Source organism: Phytophthora cinnamomi (genome assembly GCF_018691715.1).
Source record: "Phytophthora cinnamomi strain GKB4 chromosome Unknown Contig41, whole genome shotgun sequence".
In the NCBI taxonomy this organism is placed as follows: Eukaryota; Oomycota; class Peronosporomycetes; order Peronosporales; family Peronosporaceae; genus Phytophthora; species Phytophthora cinnamomi.
In genome coordinates this window covers 632,304-657,002 of record NW_027150974.1, presented here as the reverse complement: position 1 = coordinate 657,002, position 24,699 = coordinate 632,304, and the positions used below count along the sequence as shown (strand labels likewise).

At 54.6% G+C, this 24,699-nt stretch overlaps 2 protein-coding genes across 2 annotated transcripts; both read left to right on the top strand.

Annotated features, from left to right (window-relative positions):
* Positions 1-434: 434 nt before the first annotated feature.
* IUM83_17519 (uncharacterized protein) lies at positions 435-1,205 on the top strand (the record flags this gene model as incomplete). The annotated part of the gene is made up of 2 exons (XM_067942470.1): positions 435-589; positions 686-1,205. The coding sequence occupies 2 exons, from the start codon at positions 435-437 to the stop codon at positions 1,203-1,205; spliced, it is 675 nt and encodes a 224-aa protein (XP_067791205.1).
* Positions 1,206-2,110: 905 nt separating this feature from the next.
* On the top strand, positions 2,111-24,169 carry IUM83_17518 (Integrase catalytic core protein; the record flags this gene model as incomplete). Its single annotated transcript, XM_067942469.1, has 2 exons — positions 2,111-2,913; positions 22,870-24,169. The coding sequence occupies 2 exons, from the start codon at positions 2,111-2,113 to the stop codon at positions 24,167-24,169; spliced, it is 2,103 nt and encodes a 700-aa protein (XP_067791204.1).
* Positions 24,170-24,699: the final 530 nt, after the last annotated feature.

The window sequence follows — 24,699 nt, the reverse complement described above, 5'->3', positions numbered from 1 at the left end:
CAAGGACCCCGCGGCTCAGGCCTGTGCAATCACGCAGGAGTTGTAGGCCAGGACGACCATGCTGTTCCCGCTCAAGTGCAAGCCCTGCAAGCCGAGATCGAACGGCTCCGTGCGCTGGTAGCCCGGCAGGGCGTTGGCCAGTTACCAGTGGTCCCCGCCCTAACCATGCATGCAAGTCCGGCGGCTCCCACTGCCCCCGAACAGCAAGGGCGAGATGCCGCCAGCGGAGGTGTGCTACCTCGACGGCAAGCTTCCCGGACGGGGCGAAGAAGGCCAAAGGCGACTACAATCCTCCGCAAGCCCACCCGCTGGCCGCGAGTCGTATGTTCCGTGCCTTTGGCACGGAGAAAGGTAAACCCCTGTCTGCGATGTCGTTTGTGTTGTGATTGCGAGAGCTCGAGTCGACCAAGTTCCGAACGACGCCGGCGATCCTGATGGCGATCTTCAGCGGACGCCTCGGGTCGCGCGGCCTCACGATCATGCACTTCAAGGAATCGTCGGAAATGACGACGCTGGAGGACGGCTCCACGAACGCGAACTTCTCAAGCGACTTCAGCCCGTCGGCCTCGCTACCTCCTACATCGATCAAGTGCGCCAGCTACGAGGACATTCTGGATGCTCTCCACGGTCTGGCCTCCCTCGGACAGGAGGTGTGATATGACCACACGCGCAAGCTCACGTCAAGACTTCGCAACTTCGTGGCCAAGAACAAGTCGGCTGATCCTGAGAACACGCCTGCGCGGGTCCGACTGACGCTACGCTACGTGAACAAGTTCATCAGGGCGGCACTTGGCTCCATGCAGCTGGACGACCCGCAGTGGTGGAGCGGAATCTGCGAGGCTCTGCGTGCTATCGACTACCAGTCGCCAGTGTGGACGATGGCGCCAGTGAGCGCTCTGTCCCAGTCCAAGCGCGAAGATAGCCAAGACCCTGCGGCCAAGAGCCGACGCGACTCAGGTCACCGCGATCCAGCGAGACGCCCTGCTATCCCCGACGCCATCCGGCGCCTGATCCCGATCAACCGCCGTGGCCAAGAACCGTGTCTCCTTCACGTAGCCGGACTACCGTGCTCAGGTGGCACTCGCGAGCGTTGTGGAAACCCACGTCGCGTGCACGACTGGCCCGAGCGTCTCCCTGCTCGCCTTCAAGACTGGGTTGAGCGTACCTACGGATCGCGCAGCACCCATACAGAAGATCGCCGCTGAAGGGGCCGTACGGATGGCAGCTCGACATCCCCACGGTCCGAGTCGCAGGTTAAGCAGTTTAATACATCAAGCACTGCTGCCATACTGCATCCGAGCACTGAAGTTGAACCGCCAGAGATGGCGCCGACCCCGGCCAACACAAAGCGGGGGGAGGCGGATAGGGTGGGAGAGAAGCGGTGGGGGAGGAAATCGGCGCGCGAGCGGGAAATTTTCCGCGAGACCGTCTGTTTTCCTAATCGCTCAGCCCCACCCGACGCCAAAACACCGTGTCTACTGGGGAGTCAGGAGGACTGTACCGGCACCGGCATTGCCCAGACGGATATTTTGACCTTACGGTCCGGGTTGCACCCACACCTCAGACTATACAGTCCGGGTTGACCATACAGTCACCCACGGCCATACAGCCAGTACCGGCCATACAGTCGGTACATTCAATTAAGCATATGCGTAGAGCGTCAGCTCTGACTACATTGCAAGATGTTTCGTGTGTATCACTTCATGAAAGCGAGCTGAACTCTGCTACAGAATCAGTATCACGGACAGTCACGTCGCCGGAATCGGTGTACCAGTCTTCGAGCCGCGGCGTCAAGTTTCCCACCGAAGAAGAAGACCGGTTGCGTACTGGGACTGCACCGCGACCAAGCCACCTGCGCCCGGTCATTAGCGTCAAGGCCGCAGCAGCCATGCACTCGAACGCTCGTGAAAGAAGCAATCTATTGCGCGTTACTCGCAGAGCCACTCTGGCTCAGGCAATGGAGAAATTGGGCGTTACGCTGCCTCCGGACAACTACCCGCTGTCGCGACCGGGAGTGGCAGGGCCCGTGTTTCTTCTTGATACTCCGCTGCGGAAGGCACTATCGGAGTATGCACGGCGGTCGGGCGCCTCCCTTCCAACTTTTGTCGAAATGGTGCGCGGGCAGACGGTGAACGACTACCGACCAAACAAAAGCTTGGTGCCAGCTGTGCTGAACGAAGTGTGCAGGGGCTACGAACATTTGGAAGAGCTCCAGAAGATCGTTCATTGTGGTGTTGAAGTCCGGTTAAGCAAGAAGCCTCCGCGGCAGGTACAATGGCCACCAAACCACGGGTCGGCGAGAGACCGTCTCAATGTGCTCCGCAAGAACATCCGCAAGGAGCAGGACGCAGGGCGATGCATGGTGCTCGATCGGGACCTCCTCAAGCGATGGCCCGAGATAATCATCAGCCCCTTCGGAGTGGTCGACAAGGGTGGCGAGGACACCAATGTTACAGGTCGAACGATTCACGATCTGTCGTACCCCGAAGGCACCTCCATCAACAACTGTACGGACCAGGACAGCATCGTTAAACCGAAGTATACATATTGCGACGCGGTGGCAACCGAGATCCTGAAGTCCAAGCGCACCCACCCGAATGCTCGTGTCTGTGTGATGGCTGATGACGTAGCCTCTGCTTTTCGAAACATCAGCATCCACAGCAACAGCGTGTATCTTTTGGCCGGGCACATCGAGGAGGACGATGTCATCGTGATCGAGCTCGCAGCGCCATTTGGCTGGACCGGGTCCCCGAGGTTTTACGAAATTGCTGTTGGTGCCGTCGCTTACGTGCGCGGTTCTCACACCACTGACACGTTCCCGGATGGTTTCTTCAATGATCAATGGGTTGATGGTCACATCAATGTGGCTGCGGACATTGGGACATCCTGTGATGACGCGAATCGGTCGCTAAGGTATGCCATGGTAGCGGTCCTGGGTGCTGACGCTATTAATGCTAAGAAGTTCACCCATTGGAACACAAGACAACGCGTTCTGGGCCTCGAATTCGACTCTGTGGCGGAAACGGTGTCTATGCCACCAGAGAAGATACTCAAGGCACGGAAAATTGTGGCGGACGCTTTCTCCGCTTCGTCGCTCTCAAGGCAGGCCTATCGGTCGCTGATGGGTAGACTTCGGCATGTGGCAACATGCATCCGTGGTGCACGGCCGTTTCTCCAGCGCCTGCGCCAGCGCGAAAGTCATCTACATCGTTTTCAGCGTTTCGCGGTTACATCTGATATGCGACAGGATTTGCTATGGTGGTGGCGTGTGCTCCACACACACCAGTTGAACGGTGTGCCGCTGGATATACTTCAACTCTCTCCCGGCACCGGATATTGAAGTTGAAATGGACGCGTCAGATTACGGGCTCTGCGCGTTGGACGTCTCCTCGAAGATGGCTCTCACTTACCAGTTCACGGACAGCGAACGTGAGCTGATCGCAGCATTCAAGGATGGAGCGCCGAACGGGTTCGATATCAACTTCCGCGAGTTACTTTCTTGCGCTTTCGCGGTCCACGCGTGGGGACGCCGTTGGGGCTGCGGAGTCCTCGCAACGGACGCCCTTGCCACGTCATGTTTCGTACCGACAACACCTCTGCCGTCGCTTGGAAAAACAAGCTCGCCTCGCGAAACCCACGCGCCCAAGTGACTATTCGGCTCCTAGGCTGGTGGGAAACTTCGATCCAGCTCCGGTTTTCAGCATCTCACGTGGCCGGGACCGACAACGAACGCGCAGACGCTGGCTCCCGCATCGCCGCTAACCTATCGTATGCAGCCAAATTTGCATCACTAACTCCCGGCTGGTCGCAGGTATCACCGACGGTGGATATTCACGGTCTGACCGACATTTGGCTGCGTATCTCCGAGCACACTCCGTTGCTGACTCCACGTTCGATCAATGCAGGCGAGCGCTGACCAAGTGGACGACCTGGACGTCCCACCATGCTATAGCCCCCTCGCTTGCGGGCATGCCTCTCGCTATCCAAGTACATCACATCTCGGATTTTATTCTTCACGGCTTCCAGTACGGTTTCGGGTCCGGGGCCATTCGCAGCGACTCGATAATGGCGGTCCTCCTCGGTGCTCGCCACTTCTTTGCGGCATCCGGTCATGACTTCCCAATTTCACACCCGTACATCCGTATGCTGCTCAAAGGAATCAGCCGCCTCGACTCACCACCGCGCCGAAAACACCAGTGTCGATCGAGCTTCTTGATGCGTGCTTCCGCAGCCTCGCGATGACTGAACCATTTGAGCAAGCCCTATGGAGGGTCATGTGCTTAACGTTCTTTTCTTCCTGAGGCGATCGGAAATCGTAGCAATTGCCGGAGGTTCCTTCAAGTGGTTTGCCGTTCGAGCTCAAGGCATCGCAGTTCTAGACGTGGAAGGTCGGCCAACATTGACTCCTTCGAAGGCACAATCGGTGTGTATACGCTTGATCGGTTCCAAGACCAATCAAGGCGGCTCCTCCACAACACGCATGCTGTCGCGTTCTGGGCACCCATTCCTGTGTCCCGTGTTTGGTGCTTTGATCCTGCTCCGAGTCCGTAAAACCTGCCCACCGACATACCGGCCGCAGTGTACCTGGACCGCCGCGGAAAGCCGGCCTGCATTGCAACGGCCGACGTGGCAGAAGCTATCAAGCGAGCGGCTACGAGCACAGGTCAAGATCCGCGATGTTTCAGCTCGCATTCTCTTCGGTCCGGCGGGGCAACTCATATGTACAGATCTGGTACGGACGCCCTCACAATCCAGTTTCACGGCCGTTGTGTCTCCGATGCGTTTAAGACCTACACTAGGCTCTGCAAGGAGTCGGTGGTTGCCCTGGCGGCAAGCATGGTAGCAGGCCCACGGGGATTCGACGTTGCATTAGTGGGGCTGACGGCATGACCATTTGGGGCACCGCTCTCCTCGTCCCTTATCGGACTGAGCTGATGGTCATTGCATAAGCTCCCATTAATGAAAAGTCGTTGAACCCCATGTAGTGGAAAGTCGAGTTTCCATTAACCAAAAGCGTAATAGTATGGTTGGGCGATGGAGTTCGGTAACGACCGAGAATGGTGCTTAAGTAGGGCGACAGAGGTATTGGGCAACCGAGTTACGGTAACACGGTAAGGAGACTTACACCTGTTCCGCGAAACCTCTATTTGCAAACAGCGGGATCGATTTCCACTTGAACGAGGCATTCCGCAGTTTTGCTCGATTCACTGCAAGCGTTTGATAACTCACATATATCACCGTTAAATGGCACTGTGGAACATTGTTTCTGTTGCGACATACGGAAACATGGTGTATTACAATGGAGAGATCATGTGCCTCACATGCACTACAGCTGAAGAAGATAGTTGCATGACGTGAAGGCTACAGAATACACTGCATAGTATAACCATTGAACACATATTAGATGTAACTGAATCAAATACCTATTAGCTACTCCCACTTCAACACTGACTCCTCTCGCTTTTTTTCTTTCAGAGCTGAGGGTTGTATTGAGTACTGTAAGGTAACGACCACGTAGAGACTCCTCTTACTTCATCACACACTGCATTGTAACCTGCTTCTTTGCCTAATACAAAGCATTGCATGATCACCTTGAATGCAGGTCATCTCCCTTCCGATTGCGGGATCGGAATCCTTCGTATTCCAACGGCCTACGGTCCGATTAACAGATTTCACAAGGAGAACGACTTGTAGGTAGCAATAGCGGTGGGCGCGGGCAACAAGCACCGACGCCTTGATTTTTATTTCGATTGTGTGTGTGGCTTAGCAGAATCTCGACTGCCTCAGTAGTTCCAACCGCGGGTGGCTGGAGTCCAAAATCTCCAACTGTAGCATCCCTTTCTCAGCTTGCAGTTGAAGTCAACATATTTCTCTTACCGAGACTCCTGCTCAACGGGGTCCTCCATTACATCATTTTCTGCAGTCTCCAGCGCGGCGGTCACCATGTCAACAAACACGTCCACGCCGATCAACACCATTGCACACACGCCGGGGGCCTTCATTTACGACGACGGGTATCGTCACTGGCTCATCCAAGGCAATCTTTGGGCGTCATGGGTTTCGCTACTGGCTTCTCCTCGACGGGTCTTGTCACGGACTAAACCAGGGCGGCTTCTGTGTCACGCTCATCTCCTTGGAGGGCTCCGACCCCCCCCCCCCTCCCGTCCCCGTGCCTTTGCCGCAACCTGGTGGTCCAGCTTCTAGTATAGGAGCATGGCCTACTTTTGATGTGGCTGTTCTAGCGAGTGTGTCATGGGTGAGCTTTCGTATCACTATTTTAACCAATCAGCTTTTTGTTCCAGGTTCTGATAAATGTTGACCGATTTGTTCCAGGTTTTGATAAATATCCCTAGTAGCGAGAGGAGAAATTTCTAAACCTCCTAGTTATTCACTTTTCCTTTTGCTTCCTACTAAGCAATATAATTGGCAACAACAACTTATGGAAGTGCCAGCTTCCCCAACACTGTCTACCGTTTTCGTCTCGTGGACGTACTACAAATCGACTTTAGTGAACCAGCGTCAGAGGCAAGACAACTGAAGACGAGTCCGTCGCTGTAGCCGAGACCAGTGCGGTGGGTGTCCCGCTGCTCATTCCGGTGGTCGCGCCTCGAATCACGTCAATGTCCCATTCGGCTTTAATCGAGTGGACAAAAGCCCGTACTGAGTATGAAGAAAGCGTACGAGCTCGTAGCAAAGGTGATATGGAGCTCTACGAACGACTAAAGGAGACCGTTAGAGCACTATTGACGAAAAATTGCTGCGTGCTCTATGCACCTATCGCTGGGGAGGCCTGTCCAAGGACGATGTGACGGACGACCGTATTATGTCGGATGTCCAGGCTATTCTCCAGCGGGTGAAGAATGACACGCTCCCAGATGTTGACCATCTGTTCAGCATGAAACTGCGGCTTGACATGTCTGAGTCGGATGTGAGCGAGCGTGTGCTCAAGTATTTCATGCAATGCAACCAACTCATTGAGGAGAACGACCTCGTAGTTTGTTTCGAGGGTGAGCAGGGCTCGAAAGAGGAGTCCAAGATTTTGATCGAATCTTTGTCGCCACATGAGCTGAAGTTGGATGTGAAGAATGCAATTCGTTTCCAAGCACCGGCTACGCTCAAAGACGAATGCAAGTTGCATGATTTGATCCTAGCGAAAGCTCTCGAGCAGAATCATGATTTCCTGCGTCGCAAGCGTGTCCGCTATAATGACCCATTCGCCAGGGCTGAAAACACACCTAGCCTGCAGGGTCGTATAGGCCCAACGAACACGCCTGGCAGTGGCCATCATGGACCACAAGAGACTCGCGGTGGCGGAGCAAATTGCGTAGTAAGAACGGCAACAAAGGCGCCGGCGGAAAAAGTGCGGCCGGCCGTGCCGAGAGATGGCTGTCTGAAGTGCGGTCGTGCGCATTACGTTGCGTCATGTCCTGCGGCTACCCTAGAGGAACAAAGGAACTACCCCGAAGTTTCACTCGAATCGCCCGAATAAAACGCGGATGAAGCGTATCAAGGAGCGCCTTGGTGGTGTGCATACCATCAAAGTGAACGATGCCCTTGAGCTGCGCTACTGTACAGACACTGGCTCTGACTGGTGTTTGATTAGTCGCAAAAACTTTGTGGAGCTCGCTCGGCTGTGCACTGGTGTGCAGGCTGAGACTTTGCAGAGGCCAGTCGTTGCCAAAGCCGTCGGCGGGCATGATGTGGAGACTCGTGAGCCTGTTAAAATACACATCCGACTACATACCGCTGCAGGCCCTGTCGAACCGGCTGACCCTGTCACTTGCCTCATTATTAAAGAGAATGAGGACGAGTTCATTGTGGGCAATGATGTGTTGCTCTCGCTGGGTATTAATGTAAGCCGTCAGTTGGAACAACTGGCAGGCAACCGACTGGAGCAAGACGATGATCCTTTCGTCACTGAGGAAGATGCCCGATCTGGCCTCAGCGATGAAGCTGAGACTCGTGCAGGGGTAGAACTTCTAGTTGAGGCGGCACTGGAGAATGGATTTCCGGTGGAATCCGTGGATGAACTAAGACGCATTGCATTGAAGCACGATATTTGGCGCCTAGTTTTGCGCGATGATCCGCCTGCAAATGTCCCGCCGTGCAAGCTGCGGTTAAAAGACAATGCAAAGCCATTCCGATGCAAAGCACGTCAGTACGCACCACTACAGAGTGCATTCCTCCGGGAGTTTAACAGGACATTGGTGGAACTGGGGTGGGTGTAAAAAAAACGAGTAGCAGGTGGGCGTGTGCTGCTCTACCGCTTCGGAAGCCGAAAGCGGATGAATTCCGCCAGGCTGACGATTACAAGCCTCTAAATGCAATGACTGAAGCAATTGCGGGTCTTTTGCCTAATCTCAAGACGAAGCTAGAGAGGGCGCGAGGAAAAAAAGCACTACGGTTTGTTTGACTTTATCCGGAGTTTCTGGTAGCTTGCTGTCGCGGAGGAGAGCCGTGAAATGCTATCCTACATGACGGATGAGGGCGTGTTCACGCCCACCCGTGTCATGCAAGGAAGTTGCGACTCAGCACTCCATTTTCAGGTGTCGATGGAGAATTGTTTTGCGGAACTGCGGCATGAATATTTACTCATCTGGATCGATGATTTACTAGTATTTGCGGATACAATTGACGAGTACCTGTTGGTACTTGAGAAACTGTTTGACCTGGTACACCCTTTTGGACTGAAGCTGATTTTGAAGAAGTCTTCGCTCTACCAGCAATCAGTGACGTGGTGTGGGAACGTAATTGACCAAAATGGTATTCGTCACGACCCGAAGCGGATCGAAGGCCTCACAGCGATGCCACAGCCACAGACGGTGGGGCAACTTCAACAATTCATCTGTGCAACGAATTGGATGCGCAACTCCCTCATAGACTGTGCACGCGTCGCCCAGCCCCTACAGCAGTGTCTAGATGTGGCGTTGAAAGGAAAACACAAGATAAAGCGTGTGGCATCGGGGATTATCGTAGATCTTACTGAAACAAAGGTGAACAGCTTCAACCAGGTGAAGACGCCGCTGCAGCAGTCTGCGCAGCTCGCATACCCTCGTGATGGCGCGACGTTATGCCTGTTGGTAGATGCTAGCGACGAAGGATGGGCATCCATCCTCACGCAAGTGGCCGTGTGGAAATCTGGAGTGACTGTCACAGACCAAGCTCACGAACTACTGGTCTGCAAAGGTGGCACCTTCCGTGGTGCTCAAAAACATTGGAGTGTGATAGAAAAGGAAGGTTATCCTATTGTTCTATCGTGCGAAGACCTGGACTACATACTACTGAGGCCCGGTGGTTTCAAGGTCTTTTGTGAAACCGCAACCTCATCCATGTCTTCGCACCTGGCCAGGAAATTAAGAAGCACGTTAGAGGAAACTGTTTCGCTGGTCTGTCAAACTCATGGAATTTCGCTACACTATCGTACATATTGAAGGGACAAATAACTTATGGGCAGATTTGATTAGTCGGTGGGGAGGTACTTCTCCTGCAACTACGACTGCTTTCAAACGAGTTACGCGGCTGCAAGCCCATGCTCAGCGTCGACCGCTGCTGCGTTCGCTGGACCAGGACGGATTTACCTGGCCAACGTTGACGGAAATTGCTGCGACGCAAGCTGCGCATGCTGGCTCTGCTCCGACTGGTGGTACGCGAGATAGCAACAATGTTCTATGGTGTGGAGGTACTATTTGGATTCCTACGACCGCAAATGAGCTCGTGCAACGCCTGTTGATTATTGCACACTGTTGGGCGCAGGGTCACCGTGGTGAGACTGTAGTGATGAACCACCTTCAACGTGTATTTACCATTGATGGCCTGGCCAAGATCGTGCGGTGATTCCTGCGGACTTGCTTGCTGTGTCTACATGCAAAGGGGTAAAATTATCCCGCGACCCTGGGGCGAACTATACCGAGCTGACACACGCAATGAAGCCCTACATTTCGATTTCCTCTATCTTAGAGATGGGTTTGGTACAGCAAGTACCTGATGGTCATGAAAGACAATTTTAGCCATTTCTGTGAACTTGTACCCTGTGATACTCCGACTAGTGAAGTTACGGTAGAAGGACTGCTGGGGTGGCACAGCCGTTTCGGTATCCCTTCGCAGTGGCTCAGCGACAACGGAGCGCACTTTAAGAATCATGTGATGGCCGAACTATGCAAACGACTGAAGTGCCAGCAAAACATTGTCGTCGCATACTGTCCGTGGGTAAATGGCTCGGTGGAGCGTGCAAACCGATATATTTTGCAAGTTTTACGCACTATGATACTCGAGTACCGTATTTCGCACCACGATTGGATGTGCTTGGTGCCATTAGTTCAGGCTAACATGAACCACTCACCGATGGCCTCTCTGGCTAATAGAGCCCTGTTGAAGTTTTTTACCGGTTTGCCGTGCCCGGCCCCGACGTATGTACTTTACGTACCCGGCAAAGAACCACACGAAGTGTCGACATCGAGCGCATCGATAGAACATGCGCTGACAACGTTGCGAGCCAGTATTGGGGTATGCATCGGGCTGTCACTGACAAACGTGAGAAGATTATGCTGCTAAAAAAGAGAAGGTCCAGGGGTGCACAAGAAGTAAACTTCTCTGTGGGTGATTATGTGCTTCGATCACGTGTCGATGAGCGACGCCACAACAAACTACTGGTAACCTGGGTGGGCCCCTACGTTGTCACCCATGCAGACTCGCACTCGTTCCGCGTACGGCACCTTGTCACAGGTAGTGAACAAAACGTGCACGCCTCTCGTCTTACGTTCTACGCCGACAGTGATTTAGAGGTGACAGATGAGCTCCTGGAGCATGTTGCTGCCCAGGACATTGTCCTAAAAGTTGAGAGACTTGTCGAGCACCGCTGGAATGGCCTGAGACAGGGTTATGAGCTGCTAGTGAGCTGGTGCGGATTGGAATCTATCGAGGACTCGTGGGAACCGCTACAGTCGCTGACACAGGACGATCCTGTGCTGGTCCGTGCTTTCGTTGAAGCTGCCAAGGACAGCAAGTTGACGACAGCGTTCCAGGAGTTGGTCTCTATCTAGAGCTTCAATGGTGCTGAGTCAGGACCGGTGCAGCGGCCACAGTGTGACCATGCTTTGGGTTTTAATGGCAGTCGTCTGAAACTTGGTTAGAATATTGGTAGCAGTGCTATCATAATGATCAGTGATCTACTAGTCGGATGCCCACGTGGCTGTAGCCAAAACACAACAATACCTGTCATTAAACTGGATTAGTGACGACGATATTGGTACAGTGTACCAGATTGAAGTGGGATCGATCCGAAAAAGCCAAGCGCGCAAGTTGTGAGCAAGGCTTCGGGGGGGGGGGGGGGGGATTGTAGCGTGGGGCTCAGGTTGAAAGCCTTTGTTGAAAAGAAGATCTGCAGGATCTGCAGATCTGGCGAGAGCGCCGACCAGTTCAGACGGTGGTAGCAGTAGCTGACTAGGTTGGGTGTGTAGCTTTTTAATCTCACTCTCCATTCTGCGTATCAAGACACAGACGGCAAGTTCTAACGTTACCTTCCAACAGGTTATGAGCCCAAATGGACGCAGCCTCTGAAGCTGCCGAGCTCGAGCAGAAGATGCCCGTGCCGGCACCCGACGTTGCTCAAGCCAAGACTGGCATGGACAACGGCGGTGAAGTGGAGAGTCACACTGCAGCTCGCGAAAGGGGCAGCGGCGACGCTCCGACGCCAAAAACGCAGGCGCTGGGAGCAAGGGTGGAGTGCAAGAAACGGGAATGATGGCGCTGCTGCGCGCCATGGTCGAGCGTATGGATAAGCTGGAGGAGTCGAACTCCAAGCTGGAAAATACGCTGGCGGAGAAGAAAAACGACTTGAGGGTCGACACGTTCATGACTCCCTCCGCAAGCCCGTTTGCCTCACGCATGGGGATGGACGCGCGCATGCACATCGACTCACTGGCTGGGTCACCAAGGCCACGGCCGATGATGACGCCCCCGCGAAGAGTGGAGCCAGTCCACCAGTACTTTGCAGCACAGCATCAAGATCACGAGGTACCACTTTCCCGCCTGCAGCACCTCTACGCCGCGCAGCAAGCGCAGCAGGCAGCAGAAGTAGGAGCAGCGCAAGGAGTACCTCCAGTTCACCCACCACAACAAGGCCAAGGCGGACGTGGACAAGGACATGGGCAGGATGTCATCGGATACCCTGACGCGCGCCAGAAGAAACTGGCCATCAGGCCCTTCAATGGCAAGGAGCTCTACGTGGGACTCGGATCCGTATTCCTGGAGTGGGGCAAGCGCTTCGGAAAGGCAGATACTGCTCACGCAGGCAGCCTGTGGATTCACGTGGACGGAGTTCGTGAAGAACGACTTGCTGGGGAATTACTTGACGGGAACTGCTGAGAGATACTACAACAGGCAGGTGGAGACGTGGTGGTACCAGATGCCGACGCTCGAGTATGTCATGGAGAAGATGCTGGAGACCTTCAAGACCAACATAACGCCCGCACAGGCAATGCAGCTGTTCACGGCCCCGAAGGATACGAAGAGGACGTGGCCGGAGCATTACATGTACTTGGTGGCGGTCTCGGAGGCGACCGGTGGAGGCGCAGATTATTTGGTTCTGAACAACATTGTGCAGTACGCTTCGGCGGATTTGAGAACGGTGCTCATGGCTAAGGTCGATAGCACGGATTACTTGGCGCACGCAGAGGAGCTCACCCACTTTGCCCAAGCGTGGGAGATCGAGGCGAAGAAGAAGAACCTCGGCCGGGAGCTTGTCGGAGCAGTTAGTGAGCGTGGAAAAAGGGAAATTCGCCGGTGTCACAAGTGCGGGCAGGTTGGACACTTGAGGGCTGCGTGCCCAGGCAAGGAAGAGAAGGGGGAGCCGGATCTTACGCTTGCAGTGAGCGAGGCGTCCATCGTGCCTGTCAGAGATTGGATCTTGGACAGTGGTTCGAGTCGTCACCTGGTGAACGATCAGTCGTGGTTCGAGGAGTTGGTGTAACAGGGTTACACGTGCAAGTGGCTGCAAGCCACTTGTGAATTTAACAGATAGGTTATCTGTTGAAAGTTTTGGATACTTCATCACCTTGGTGTAAGACACACTAATGGATACATTGAAGTGGGCCACCACAATTAGTGGTCCACACATACCCAAAGATCCTATTGGTAGAAAGCAGCATCTTTCTACCAATCAGAGACATGCATATTAGCGGGGCTCTGACAGCCAGCCGCTGCCAACCCCTTTCATAGATGATAAACAGTTTTTAGCAGATTTTAGAGGAAGATCAATTTACAAACAATACAGTTCTCATTTTACCTAATCTAAGTCACTTGGAATCCTATCTTACTTAACTTATATTTGGGTATTCAAATATAATTAACCTAAGTAATTACTAAGTACTTACGCTTCCTCATACACGTTGCGCAACGTGTAAGCTAAAGTAGTGAGTCAAGTTAGACCCACTACACCTGGTAGCACTTTGTAGTCCGTCCAACGACCGACTGCTTGACGTTCGTACGCGGTGTACGAACGCGGAGCGGAGAACCACATGAGCACGGAGGTGCCCATGGAGAGCTCCAACACGCCTGCAACGCATGTTGCACGCGCTGACTGCCCCCACCTGTCTGACCCAGAGTGGGAAGTCCTCCAACGACTGTCAACGTGATTGGAGAAGCAACGATAGCTACGATGCTGCGTACGCTATCGCCGACGGAGCAACATGGTGTTGCTCTGGGGTTCATCATGAAGGAGCAGCGTGATGCTGCTTCCTCAGTGACGGCGTCGTCAGGGACGACACCACGTGCTCAACCATTAAAGTTGAGCGTAAGCAATTACGTGGGAAGAGAGGGCGAGCCTCTCCTCCGATGGCTTGTCGAGCTCGACACAGCCATAGCGGCTCGACGCATCGTCGACCCGCTGTCGAAGGTCGCGTTCGCCATGTCCTGCCTTGGCGGACGCGCAAGGAGTTGGGCGTATAGACGCCGACTCTCCGATCCTACGTGCTTCAGCACGTACGAAGTGTTCAAAGAGGAGCTCAAACAAGCGTTTGAGCCCCCACAAATGAGTTCCGGTCGAGGGCGGAGTTCCTCGACCTTCAGCAGGGTAAGCATGACGTCCATGCTTACGCGCAGCGCGCACGATATTTGGTATCAAATATCGTGACTAACCCGATTGACGAGGCGACCAAGGTCGTCACGTTCATGAAAGGACTTAGAGATGGCCCGTGAAGACCTATCTCTTCCGAACTACTCTCGAAGCTGCATTCACCCTTGTCATGCAAGAAGAGTTTAGCCTGCGGCAGGCTAAGCTCCATGTAAATGTACCGAGGCCGCAACCGCGCCCGGTAGCGAGGACGGGAGGTCCAGAACCAATGGACCTCTCGAACGCAACAACTGCTGGTTACCAGCAGCAGGGAGGCAACGTGCGATGCTTCCGCTGCGGAAGGATCGGTCACTTTGCACGGGAGTGCACAGCTCCCATGCCCCCTGGAGGTGGCCGTCGTGGGGATGCTAGGCATCGCCGTGGACCAACAAAAAAACGCGAACATCCAGTAGGCGCGGGGCGCCCTACTGGTAATGCAGTCACGCGTGCCGACATCGGGCACGCGACACTGAGGACTGCAGCCCCCAGTGAGACCAGCTCTCACTGCAAGAAACAAGATGACAGGCCAAACCTAGTCATCTTGAAGGTTTACTCGAAGAGAGCGAGTGACTCTCTTCGAGCATTGGTAGACTCAGGCGCGTCGAACAACTTTGTTCGACTACGAAGCCTGTCGAGACTTGACTTCGAGGAGGTAGATACACCTCGAAGTCTTCTGGAGGTACGACTGGCAACAGGTGCCATCGTGAAGACCGGGAAGCGCGTCGTGAACGTGCGCTTCTCGTACAAACAACGAGTGTTTGTCGAACACTTTATCGTCCTGGACCTGGACGATAAGTTCGACGTGGTAATGGGCATGCCGTGGCTTGCACGGCATGATCCGGTAATAGACTGGAAGAAGCGCACGCTCGTGCGCTTCGGACGCGACAGCGGAACAGAGAGCGATGGCCCTGTTACCGCAGCGCGCGCACCAGCAGGTACGCGCGGCTCACCAGTCGAGACAGCGCTTCATGCTGCTGTCCCGGAGTGCCCAGGAAGTGCGCGAGGGCGCGCACAAGTGAGACCCACGTCGGCAATGCTGCCGACGTCGGAAGAAAAAGATGTGTTGGTTCCGGGAACCAACACCCACGTTCAAGCGTGTAAGGGACAGTCCCTGACCCGAAGCGGTCAGGTCGACAACGACGCGTCGGCTCCGGGAGCCGACGCACCCTCGGTCAAGAGGGGCTCCGCCAATGATTGGCGTCGAGGTGACGAAGGCGTGTCAACTCCGGGAGTTGACGCTGCAAACAGTGCGGGCGGTTGCAAACGTACCGCACTGACGCAATTTGCATGCTGTCGTGCAGCCGGGCTGCACGACGAAGCGCCATGCGATCAAGCCGGGTTTGATATCGCGCGCCCGCAGACAGGGTCTGCCGGCGAAGGGACACATTACCGTGCAGCCGGGCTGCACGAAGAAAAACGCGGTCAAGCCGGGCTTGATACCGCGCGCCCGCGGACAGGGTCCGCCGGCGAACGACTGTCCACGGCCGGGCCTGGACAAGAAGAACAACTGTGCGGAGCCGGGCTCCGCACAACAAGAAGACGGCGCAAGCGGAAAACGCTGCGCAAGTCTCGGTCCGGGACCGAGACGCAACAAGAGCAGTCTGCTGGGCAGACTGCGGCGGTGACGCCGAATGTCAAGACGCTAAGCGTCTTGACGCGCACCGATACTGGATTCCAGTATCGTGACATGGAACTCGCTAGTCCTCCGACGACGGCGTCGGAGTTGACTTCGCTTCCAGCCATGAGCTGGAAGCGCTTCACACGCGACTTGCACGATGGACGCATCGAGCAGGTCTGCGTTCTTTCGAACAGCGAAAGAACGGAGAGCGAGAGCGAAGAGCTGAGACAGCTCTTCATGGGAAGTACCACTGAGAGTGAAGACACTCTCAGTGCGAAGACGAAGCGGGAGCGCTTCGAGGAACAAGGTTGGGACTCGCTGAAGTCGAGTCCCTATTACGAATTATTGAGGGAGTACAAAGACGTACTCCCGGAAGAGATTCCTGCGGAGCTTCCGCAGGATAAGGGCATTCAGCACGAGATTGATCTCGTGCCGGGCACGAAGTACTGTGTCACGCGGCAGTGGCCACTGCCGCGAGAGCAAGTAAAAGCGATCGACGACTTCTTTGAAAGTCGTCGCAAAGAAGGACAAGTGCGGAAATCAAAGTCCCCGCACAGTGCTCCGACGTTCTGTGTCAAAAAGCCACAGGGCGGATGGCGCATCGTTCATGCGTATAACAAGCTGAACGATGCGACGGTACCGGCGCAGACGTCGATATCGCGAAAAGATGGTATCATCGATTCGATGGCCGGGAGCACCGTTTACAGTGCTCTCGACTTGCGAGATGGATTCTATCAAATCCTAATGCGTGAGAGCGATATCCCTCTCACAGCAGTGAGCACGCCAAGCGGCATGCTCTGGGAATGGCTGGTGATGCCGCAGGGGTTTAAGAACGCCCCTGCGACCTTCAACAGGTGCGTAACGCACTTGTTGCGCTCGGTGCGCGACTCCGCACCGAGCTATTTCGATGATGTGTTCATCCACAGCCGGGCTGTGGACGGGAAGGCCGACGTAGAGATGCACAGGGTGCATCTCCGGAAGCTACTTGAGCTTATGCGAAAGCATAAGCTCTACGCGAACCTGAAGAAATGTATCTTCGGGGCGAGCGAGATACCCGTCCTCGGGTGTCTCGTAGGGAAAAATGGTGTTCGCCCTGACCCGGAACAGGTCAGAGTGATTAACGAATGGCCAACGCTTTCAAGTGTCAAGGAACTGAGGCAGTTCCTTGGCTTGGCCACGTACTTGTGCAAGTACGTGGAGGATTACGCGGGCAAAATCCGCCCGCTGTCGCAACTTCTTAAGAAAGAAGCTGTGTGGAAGTGGACAACCGATTGCCAAAAGGCATTCGATGCAGTCAAGCAGGGCTGCTTGACTGAGGCGCCGATCTTGGCAGTGGCTTACCAAGATCGCCCATCTCACGTAGTGTGCGACGCATCCGACTTCGCGATCGGATGCGCGTTGATGCAGCACGATCACGAGGGCCGTGATCGTGTCGTCTACTACCAATCGCGTCAGCTGAAGCCAGCTGAGCGCAACTATTCGGTGCATGACAAGGAACTCCTCGCCATGAAGTACGCACTCGCAAAGTTCCAAGTGTATTTGCTTGGAAGTAGACCATTTGTGGTCTACACCGACCATGCCTCACTGCGCACCGCAGTGAAGTCGCCACACATATCACAAAGAATGGCGAGATGGCTCTCATTCTTTGCGGAGTATAACTTCCGGGTCGAATACAAACCCGGAAGATTGAATGTAGTGGCCGACGCGTTATCACGTCGGCCGGACTACGCAGAAGCTGCTGACGTCAATGCCATTGACGTCATGCGATCGAGCAAACCCACATCGTCTCTGTTGGATGATGTGAAGGCCGTGTACGCACACGACGCGGACGCGAAGCTCTTGCTGGCCTATGGCACAGCGCCTTCTGACAAGTCGCGTCAGAAGTTGCCCAAGCACCTTCGTGCGCGTGCACACCGATATCGGGTGCACGACGGACTGCTTCTTTACAATGCAGTCGACGACAACGCGGTCCGCGTTGTCGTGCCGAATGACCATGACCTGCGACTCAGGATCATGTACGAATATCATGATGCCCCGACTGCGGGACATCTCGGACGTGAGAAGACATACGTCCCTCTCACGCGCGACTTCTACTGGCACCACCAGTATAAGTGGGTGCGCAAGTACATCCGTGCTTGCGAGGTATGCCAACGCGTAAAGCCTGCGCCGTTTGAGCAGGTACCATTGCAATCACTACCGACTCCGTCGGAGTGTTGGAAGTCCATGTCTTTGGACTTCATCTTTGGTCTTCCCCCGGACAGCGGAGGGAATACCGGTGTTGTGGTCTTCGTCGACCGCTTCAGCAAGATGGTACATCTTGCTGCGGTGCCGGCAGAAGTGACCGCGAAGCAGACGGCCCGTCTGTTCGTCGACATGGTGTTCAAACACCATGGCATGCCGTCCGACATCGTGTCGGACAGACCCGCGCTTCACAGCGCACCTGTGGCAAGAAGTGTTTACACTTCTTGGGAGCCAACTTTCAATGTCGACTGCGGATCATCCGCAGACGGACGGTCAAACCGAGCGCGTGAATCTCGTGCTCGTCGACATTTTGAAGAGTTGTGCTCACTCGTTCCAATACTGCAGCGAGTGCTTATCGATGGCAGAGTTTGCCATCAATAACTCAGTGCATGCCTCGACCGGGCATACACCGTTCTACGTGAATGCCATGCGGCATCCACGTCTACCGAATTTACTCGGAGTGATGGCTCCCACTTTAAGTGGGGGGGGATCTACGACTGCAATACAGCAGCCGCAGAAAACCGCTGACACTTGCACAGTGTTAGCTGCAACAATGGACAAACCACATGAGTCTGCGCAGGGCACAGACTCCTCCACCAACAAGGACAACGACCACGGGTCTGCGCAGGGCGCAGACACCGCAAAGAACCACGCAGAGGCAGGGCCGCTAGCGGAGAACGAGCTGAATGACTTCAGCTCGGATGCAATCAACTTCCTTACCAAAAGACAAGCCGTAATTCGGTTTGTCCAAGATGCAATAGCAGCTTCTGTTGACCAGCAGAAGCTGAACGCAGACAATGTGGGCAGAGGCAACACAAATGAATTCAAAGTTAGTTCATTGGTTTTGTTAGCTACTCAAAACCTGCCTAAACATGCCGTTTCGGACTTCGGGGCAAGCAAGCTTGCTCCGCGCTTCATCGGGCCGTTCACTGTGTTGGCACGGCACGGCAACGCATACACGCTAGACATACCGTCTAGCATGCGCCTCCATCCGACCTTTTACGTCGGACGGCTGAAGCCATACCTGCTGCACGAGCCATCTAGCTCGGCTGACCCGAAGCCTTGGCCTCGGCAACGAGCAGCCTCTCCTCCAGCGCGCGGACGCGCTGGAGCAACCCCTTCATCTGGGTCCCCAGCTCGACCTGGATATTCGAGGCGGTCTGCGAGACCGCCGCGACTTGGGCCTTCTGGTTCGCCAGCTCCTGTTTCAGGGCGGCGAACTCAGCGCCCTGCAGATGCTCCACGGCGGTCACCCGGTCGTGGAGAGGCGCGTACTGATCAGCCCGGGGCTGATCATACCAGGGGCGTGTTCCCACCCCCGCCACCGCCGATCCGTGACGCCCGCGGCTCAACCCGCTGGATTGTTGAGCGGATTGTTGACCATAGTATCCCGAAAACGGACCCTCAAGGGGCTCGTTTTCGTATTCGTTGGAGAGGATTTCCTCCCCATCAAGATACATGGGAGCCGCGGAACGTCTTGCTGGAGGACGTTCCGGAAATGGTGAGGGCGTACGAGGAACAGTACGCGCTGGTGCAGCGGAAGTAGTACGAGCGCTGCGATCATCGCTAGCACCCGAACCCTCACGTGCTAAGAACTTAGCACGGAGCTCTTTGAGACTCTCGGGCACACGGAATGACGTGTACCCGTTCAGGTCGCGGTCGCTCAAGCGGACCGCGCCTGGGAAGCACTTCGTGCACTGAAAGCCCTCGGACACAGCGCACGGCACATTTGCCTCCTCAGCAGCAACATGAAGTTGCTCCAACTTTCCACGCTTCGAGTACGTCTCGAAGCGATCACGCGCTTGCTTAATCCGATCACGGTAAGCACTCGGCCTCTTGTTGAAGTTTTCAACAAAGGCGTTCCAACTTTGACAAAGTGCCTGCCACTCGGGCACTTTGCTGCGAGAAGACGTCTTCTTGCTTTGAAGCCATCGGAGCTCATGAAAGAGTCCGATGTAGTAATCGCGCATTTGATGCGTTTCCGCATCAAAGTGCAGCTCGGCAGCCACAGCGTCATCTTTGATGGCGCTGCATACGTACAGCGGCACCTCATTCGGAGGTACCGAGTTCCCATACTGGTCCGTGATCTCGGACGGCATCCACGGATCGCGCGCTGCAGGCGCAGCGCGCGGAGAGCCTTGAGCTTTGAAATCACGCGCTGCAGTAGCAGCGCGCGGAGAACTGAGAGCCCCAGCGGAAGCGAGTGGGGTATCGCTCTCAGTTCGCGAACGCTTCGAGCTCGAAGCGTCCGATTCGTCCCCTTCACGCGGGCGAATGTTTTTGGCATGAGGGTTGAGCGATTCGCTCGATACTGAGTCTTTGCGCTTAGAGGGCGAGTCCTCCTCGCCCTCCATATCTTCATCGTCGTCGTCGAAGTCGACGACGTCGCCATACTTCGCCTTCTGGCGTTCGAAGTAGTCGTCGATGGAGAGATGACTCCCCACCGACTTCGAGGTCTTCTTCTGGGGCGCGCTCATCGTCGAATGAGCGCAGATTTCTTCCCCAAACGCGGAGAATTGACGAATGGTCAATTCCGAAGATTGACGTGCGGAGACCCCGCGCGTCTAACCTTAAGGGGGGGATGGTGTAACGGGGTTACACGTACAAGTGGCTGCAAGCCACTTGTGAATTTAACAGATAGGTTATCTGTTAAAAGTTTTGGATACTTCCTCACCTTGGTGTAAGACACACCAATGGATACATTGAAGTGAGCCACCACAATTAGTGGTCCACACATACCCAAAGATCCTATTGGTAGAAAGCAGCATCTTTCTACCAATCAGAGACATGCATATTAGCGGGGCTCTGACAGCCAGCCGCTGCCAACCCCTTTCATAGATGATAAACAGTTTTTAGCAGATTTTAGAGGAAGATCAATTTACAAACAATACAGTTCTCATTTTACCTAATCTAAGTCACTTGGAATCCTATCTTACTTAACTTATATTTGGGTATTCAAATATAATTAACCTAAGTAATTACTAAGTACTTACGCTTCCTCATACACGTTGCGCAACGTGTAAGCTAAAGTAGTGAGTCAACTTAGACCCACTACAGTTGGTGGCGCACGTGGACCCGTGCACACAGCCGAACGGAGACCCGCTCAACATCACAATGAAGGGCACGATCACGTTGCGCGTCAAGGCGTGCGGAAAGGAGCAGACTTTGAAGCTCACGAATGTGTATTATGCCGAGAACGTAGTGCACAATTTACTATCTTACGGGACCTTGGATGTGATGGGGAATTCGCTGGCACATCGAGGTGGAAGACGTGTTTTGGCAGCCAAGGACGGAGGGCGCGTGGTGCTTGACGTAGACCTCCGGAAGAAGGTGCTGGTTGTGGAAGGAAGTGTTGTGAAGCTGCAGAAGGCGCCGGTCGAAGTCATTATGGCGGCGTTGGAGGAAGATGCGCACGGTGGCAACGAATTGTCCCCGGATGTACAGCAAGGAACGTTCCTGGACTTCCATAAGCGGCTAGGCCATTTGAACTACGATTCGGTGGAGAGGCTTGCACGAGACCCGAGCTCTGGAATCGCGCTCACGGATCACAAGCGCGTGAATTGTCTGACTTGCGTAGAGGGCAAACAAAGCAAAGGGAGGCAATCACAGAAGGATAGCGAGGCTCACTCGCCTATTGATCGCATTGGTGGGGTGATATGCTCAGACCTGAAAGGACCGATGACGCCGAGAGATCGACTCGGGAACCGATACATGATCAATTTTGTTGATCACAAGAGCAAGCAACTACGTGAGGGTGTTCTTGGCGAGGACAAAGGATCAGGCTGCAAAAAGTTTGAACACTTTTTAGTGTTTTTCGAGAAGGAATTTAATTGTAAGATTCGAGTGCTGAGGACAGATTCTGGCGGGGAATACGAGAATGTAGACCTGTTCTGCAAGACCACGGGCGTTGCGAGGCAGCGCAGCGAAGCCAACACCACACACAATCAAGCTAGCAACGGGAAAGCAGAACGGATGCATCGCACCGTGATGAATATGGCACGCTGTATGATTTTTGCGTGTGGACTTCCTTTGAAGTTTTGGGGGGATGCGGTGCAGTACGCGGCGTACATACTCAACCGAGCGCCGACTAACGCAAATCCCGGACGCGCGTCGCCGCTAAAGGTTCTAACGAGGCAGACGCCTCAGCTCGGCAAGATAGTGGTCTTCGGGTCGCCGTGCACGGTGTACAGAGACCCTAGCAACATGAGCTTTTCGCACAGAGCCCAGCAGGCCATGATGATCGGGATCGGCGAGGAGGTGAAGGGCTACAGGGTGTACTTGCCCAAGGACAAGAAGGTGGTGACGTCGCAGCACGTGCGGAGCATTGCAACCCTGAATAAGACCCAGAACTTGCAGGTGCAGAGACTGTATCAAGTCGAAGAAGCTGAGGCTGAGGAGGAATCCCGAGAGCTAGGCAACGAGAGCGGCGCGAAAGGGCGCGGCAAGGGGGGCAAGAAGAGCTCCAAGAAAAAGAAAGCTTGGACGAGGGAAAGACATGTGACTCGTTCAGTTGCGAGGGCTGCTGGAGCTGAATCGGCCGAGGCCGAACAGCAGGATACGACTGCAGGAAATATCGTGAACACGGTTTTGGAACGAGACCCCAGGAACTACAAAGAAGCCATGCACAGCTAATACAAGGTCGCCTGGATGGAGGCCATGGTGGAGGAGCTAAAGCTCTGGAAGGCAATGGTGTCTGGGAGGTGGTGCGACTGCCGAAGAACGTGAACGTCTTGCACACAAAGTGGGTCTACCAGACAAAGCTGGACACAGAAGGGTTGATCGAGCGACTCAAGGCTCGTCTTGTTGCCTGCGGGAACGAACAGGCCTTTGGCATGAATTACAGAGTGACGTTCGCGGCTGTCATCGATATGACAAGCGTAAAACTGATACTGGTACTTGCCAGGAAGTGGCGCGTGCCCGCCAAGCATGGCGACGTGCCCAACGCCTACGTCAAGGCGGACAAGGAAGAAGACTTGCGGATTTACATACGCGTGCCGCAAGGAATGAAGATCCCCAAGGAGATCTTGAAGGGACTCGGCGTGGAGACTGACGCTGAGGTAGCACTCGAACTGAATAAGGCACTTTGCGGGCTGAAACAAGCCGGCCGACTCTGGAGCAAGCTGCTGCACTCGAAGCTCGTGGAAATTGGATTCCACCGGAGCCTCGTGGATATGTGCGTGTACTACAGGTACAAGGCTGGGGTGCTAATAGTCGTGGGTGTCTACGTAGATGACTTGCTCGTGACGGGAATACAGCAGCATGCTGTGGATGTGTTCTTTGAAGAACTAAAGTCGCTGGATATCAAGGACTTGGGATGCGCTCACAAGTTCCTGGACATGAGGATCGAGTACAGCGACGACAACGGGTACGACCTGGATCAGGAGGTGACCATCGATGAGTTGCTACAGGCGTACGGGTTGGAGAAAGCGCACGCAGTGCGCGTACCTATTGGTGAAGACTGGAGCGAAGTCCAGGATGCATCGACTGAGCTGCTGCCCGCCGATGGAGGAGCAGGGGCTGCGACTGTGAAGACTTTTCAGTCGCTAATCGGAAGTTTGCTTTGGATCGCACGCTGTACCAGGCCAGATATTGCGTTTGCAGTCCACAAGGCCACCCGAAGGACGCACGCACCAACTGTCGCGGATTGGAAGTTAGCCAAGCGCGTGCTGCGCTACCTAGCTGGAACGAAGTCGCTGAGGCTGCGTATGAAGGGAGACTGTGGCGTGGATCGGTCGCTGGATGTGGTCGGATACAGCGATGCAGACTATGCGGCCGACAAGGCGGACAGGAAGTCGACCACCGGAGGACTCGTGTCTGTAGATGGCACGGCTGTTAGCTGGATCTGCAAAAGGCAGGGCGGTGTCTCACTTTCCACGATGGAGGCTGAGTACACTGCTGCGTCTGTAGTGGCGCGGGAACTGCTTGGAGTACGGGAGCTTCTGGGCGAGATGAAGGTGTCGCTCGAGATGCCGATGAAACTGTGCGTGGACAACCAAGCCGCGCTGAAGCAGCTTGGAGGAGAGCAGTCGTCAGGCAAGGCGAAGCACATTGTTGTGCGGATCAAGTTTGTCGGGGACTTCGTGCGGCGCGGCGTGCTGCGGGCTGAGTATTTGGAAACCAAGGAGATACCGGCAGACGTACTGACAAAGGCGGTGAGTGCTCCAAGGATGCTCGAGCTGCGAGCTCGAATCGGACTACATTGAAGATGTAGGAAACTCGCTGAAATCGTCGGCGAGGAGGAGTGTTGAAAAGAAGATCTGCAGGATCTGCAGATCTGGCGAGAGCGCCGACCAGTTCAGACGGTGGTAGCAGTAGCTGAGTAGGTTGGGTGTGTAGCTAATCTCACTCTCCATTTTGCGTATCAAGACACAGACGGCAAGTTCTAACGTTACCTTCCAACAGCCTTGCCCTCATTGCACTTTGGTAGTGACTGCGGTTGCAGTCACTTATCAGCTGGCACAAGTTGCAGTTGCAGTTGCAACTGCAATACTTGATGAAAACCATGGCTCGAAGAGAACCATGATGCACAGGAGAGCTTCCTCTGCGCAGTAGCGAGAGGAGGAATTTCTAAACCTCCTAGTTATTCACTTTTCCTTTTGCTTCCTACTAAGCAATACAATTGGCAACAGCAACTTACGGAAGTGCCAGCTTCCCCAACACTGTCTACCGTTTTCGTCTCGTGGACGTACTACTGTAACGTGTACCCCACCTTAAAACAAGCTTGTCAAAATGT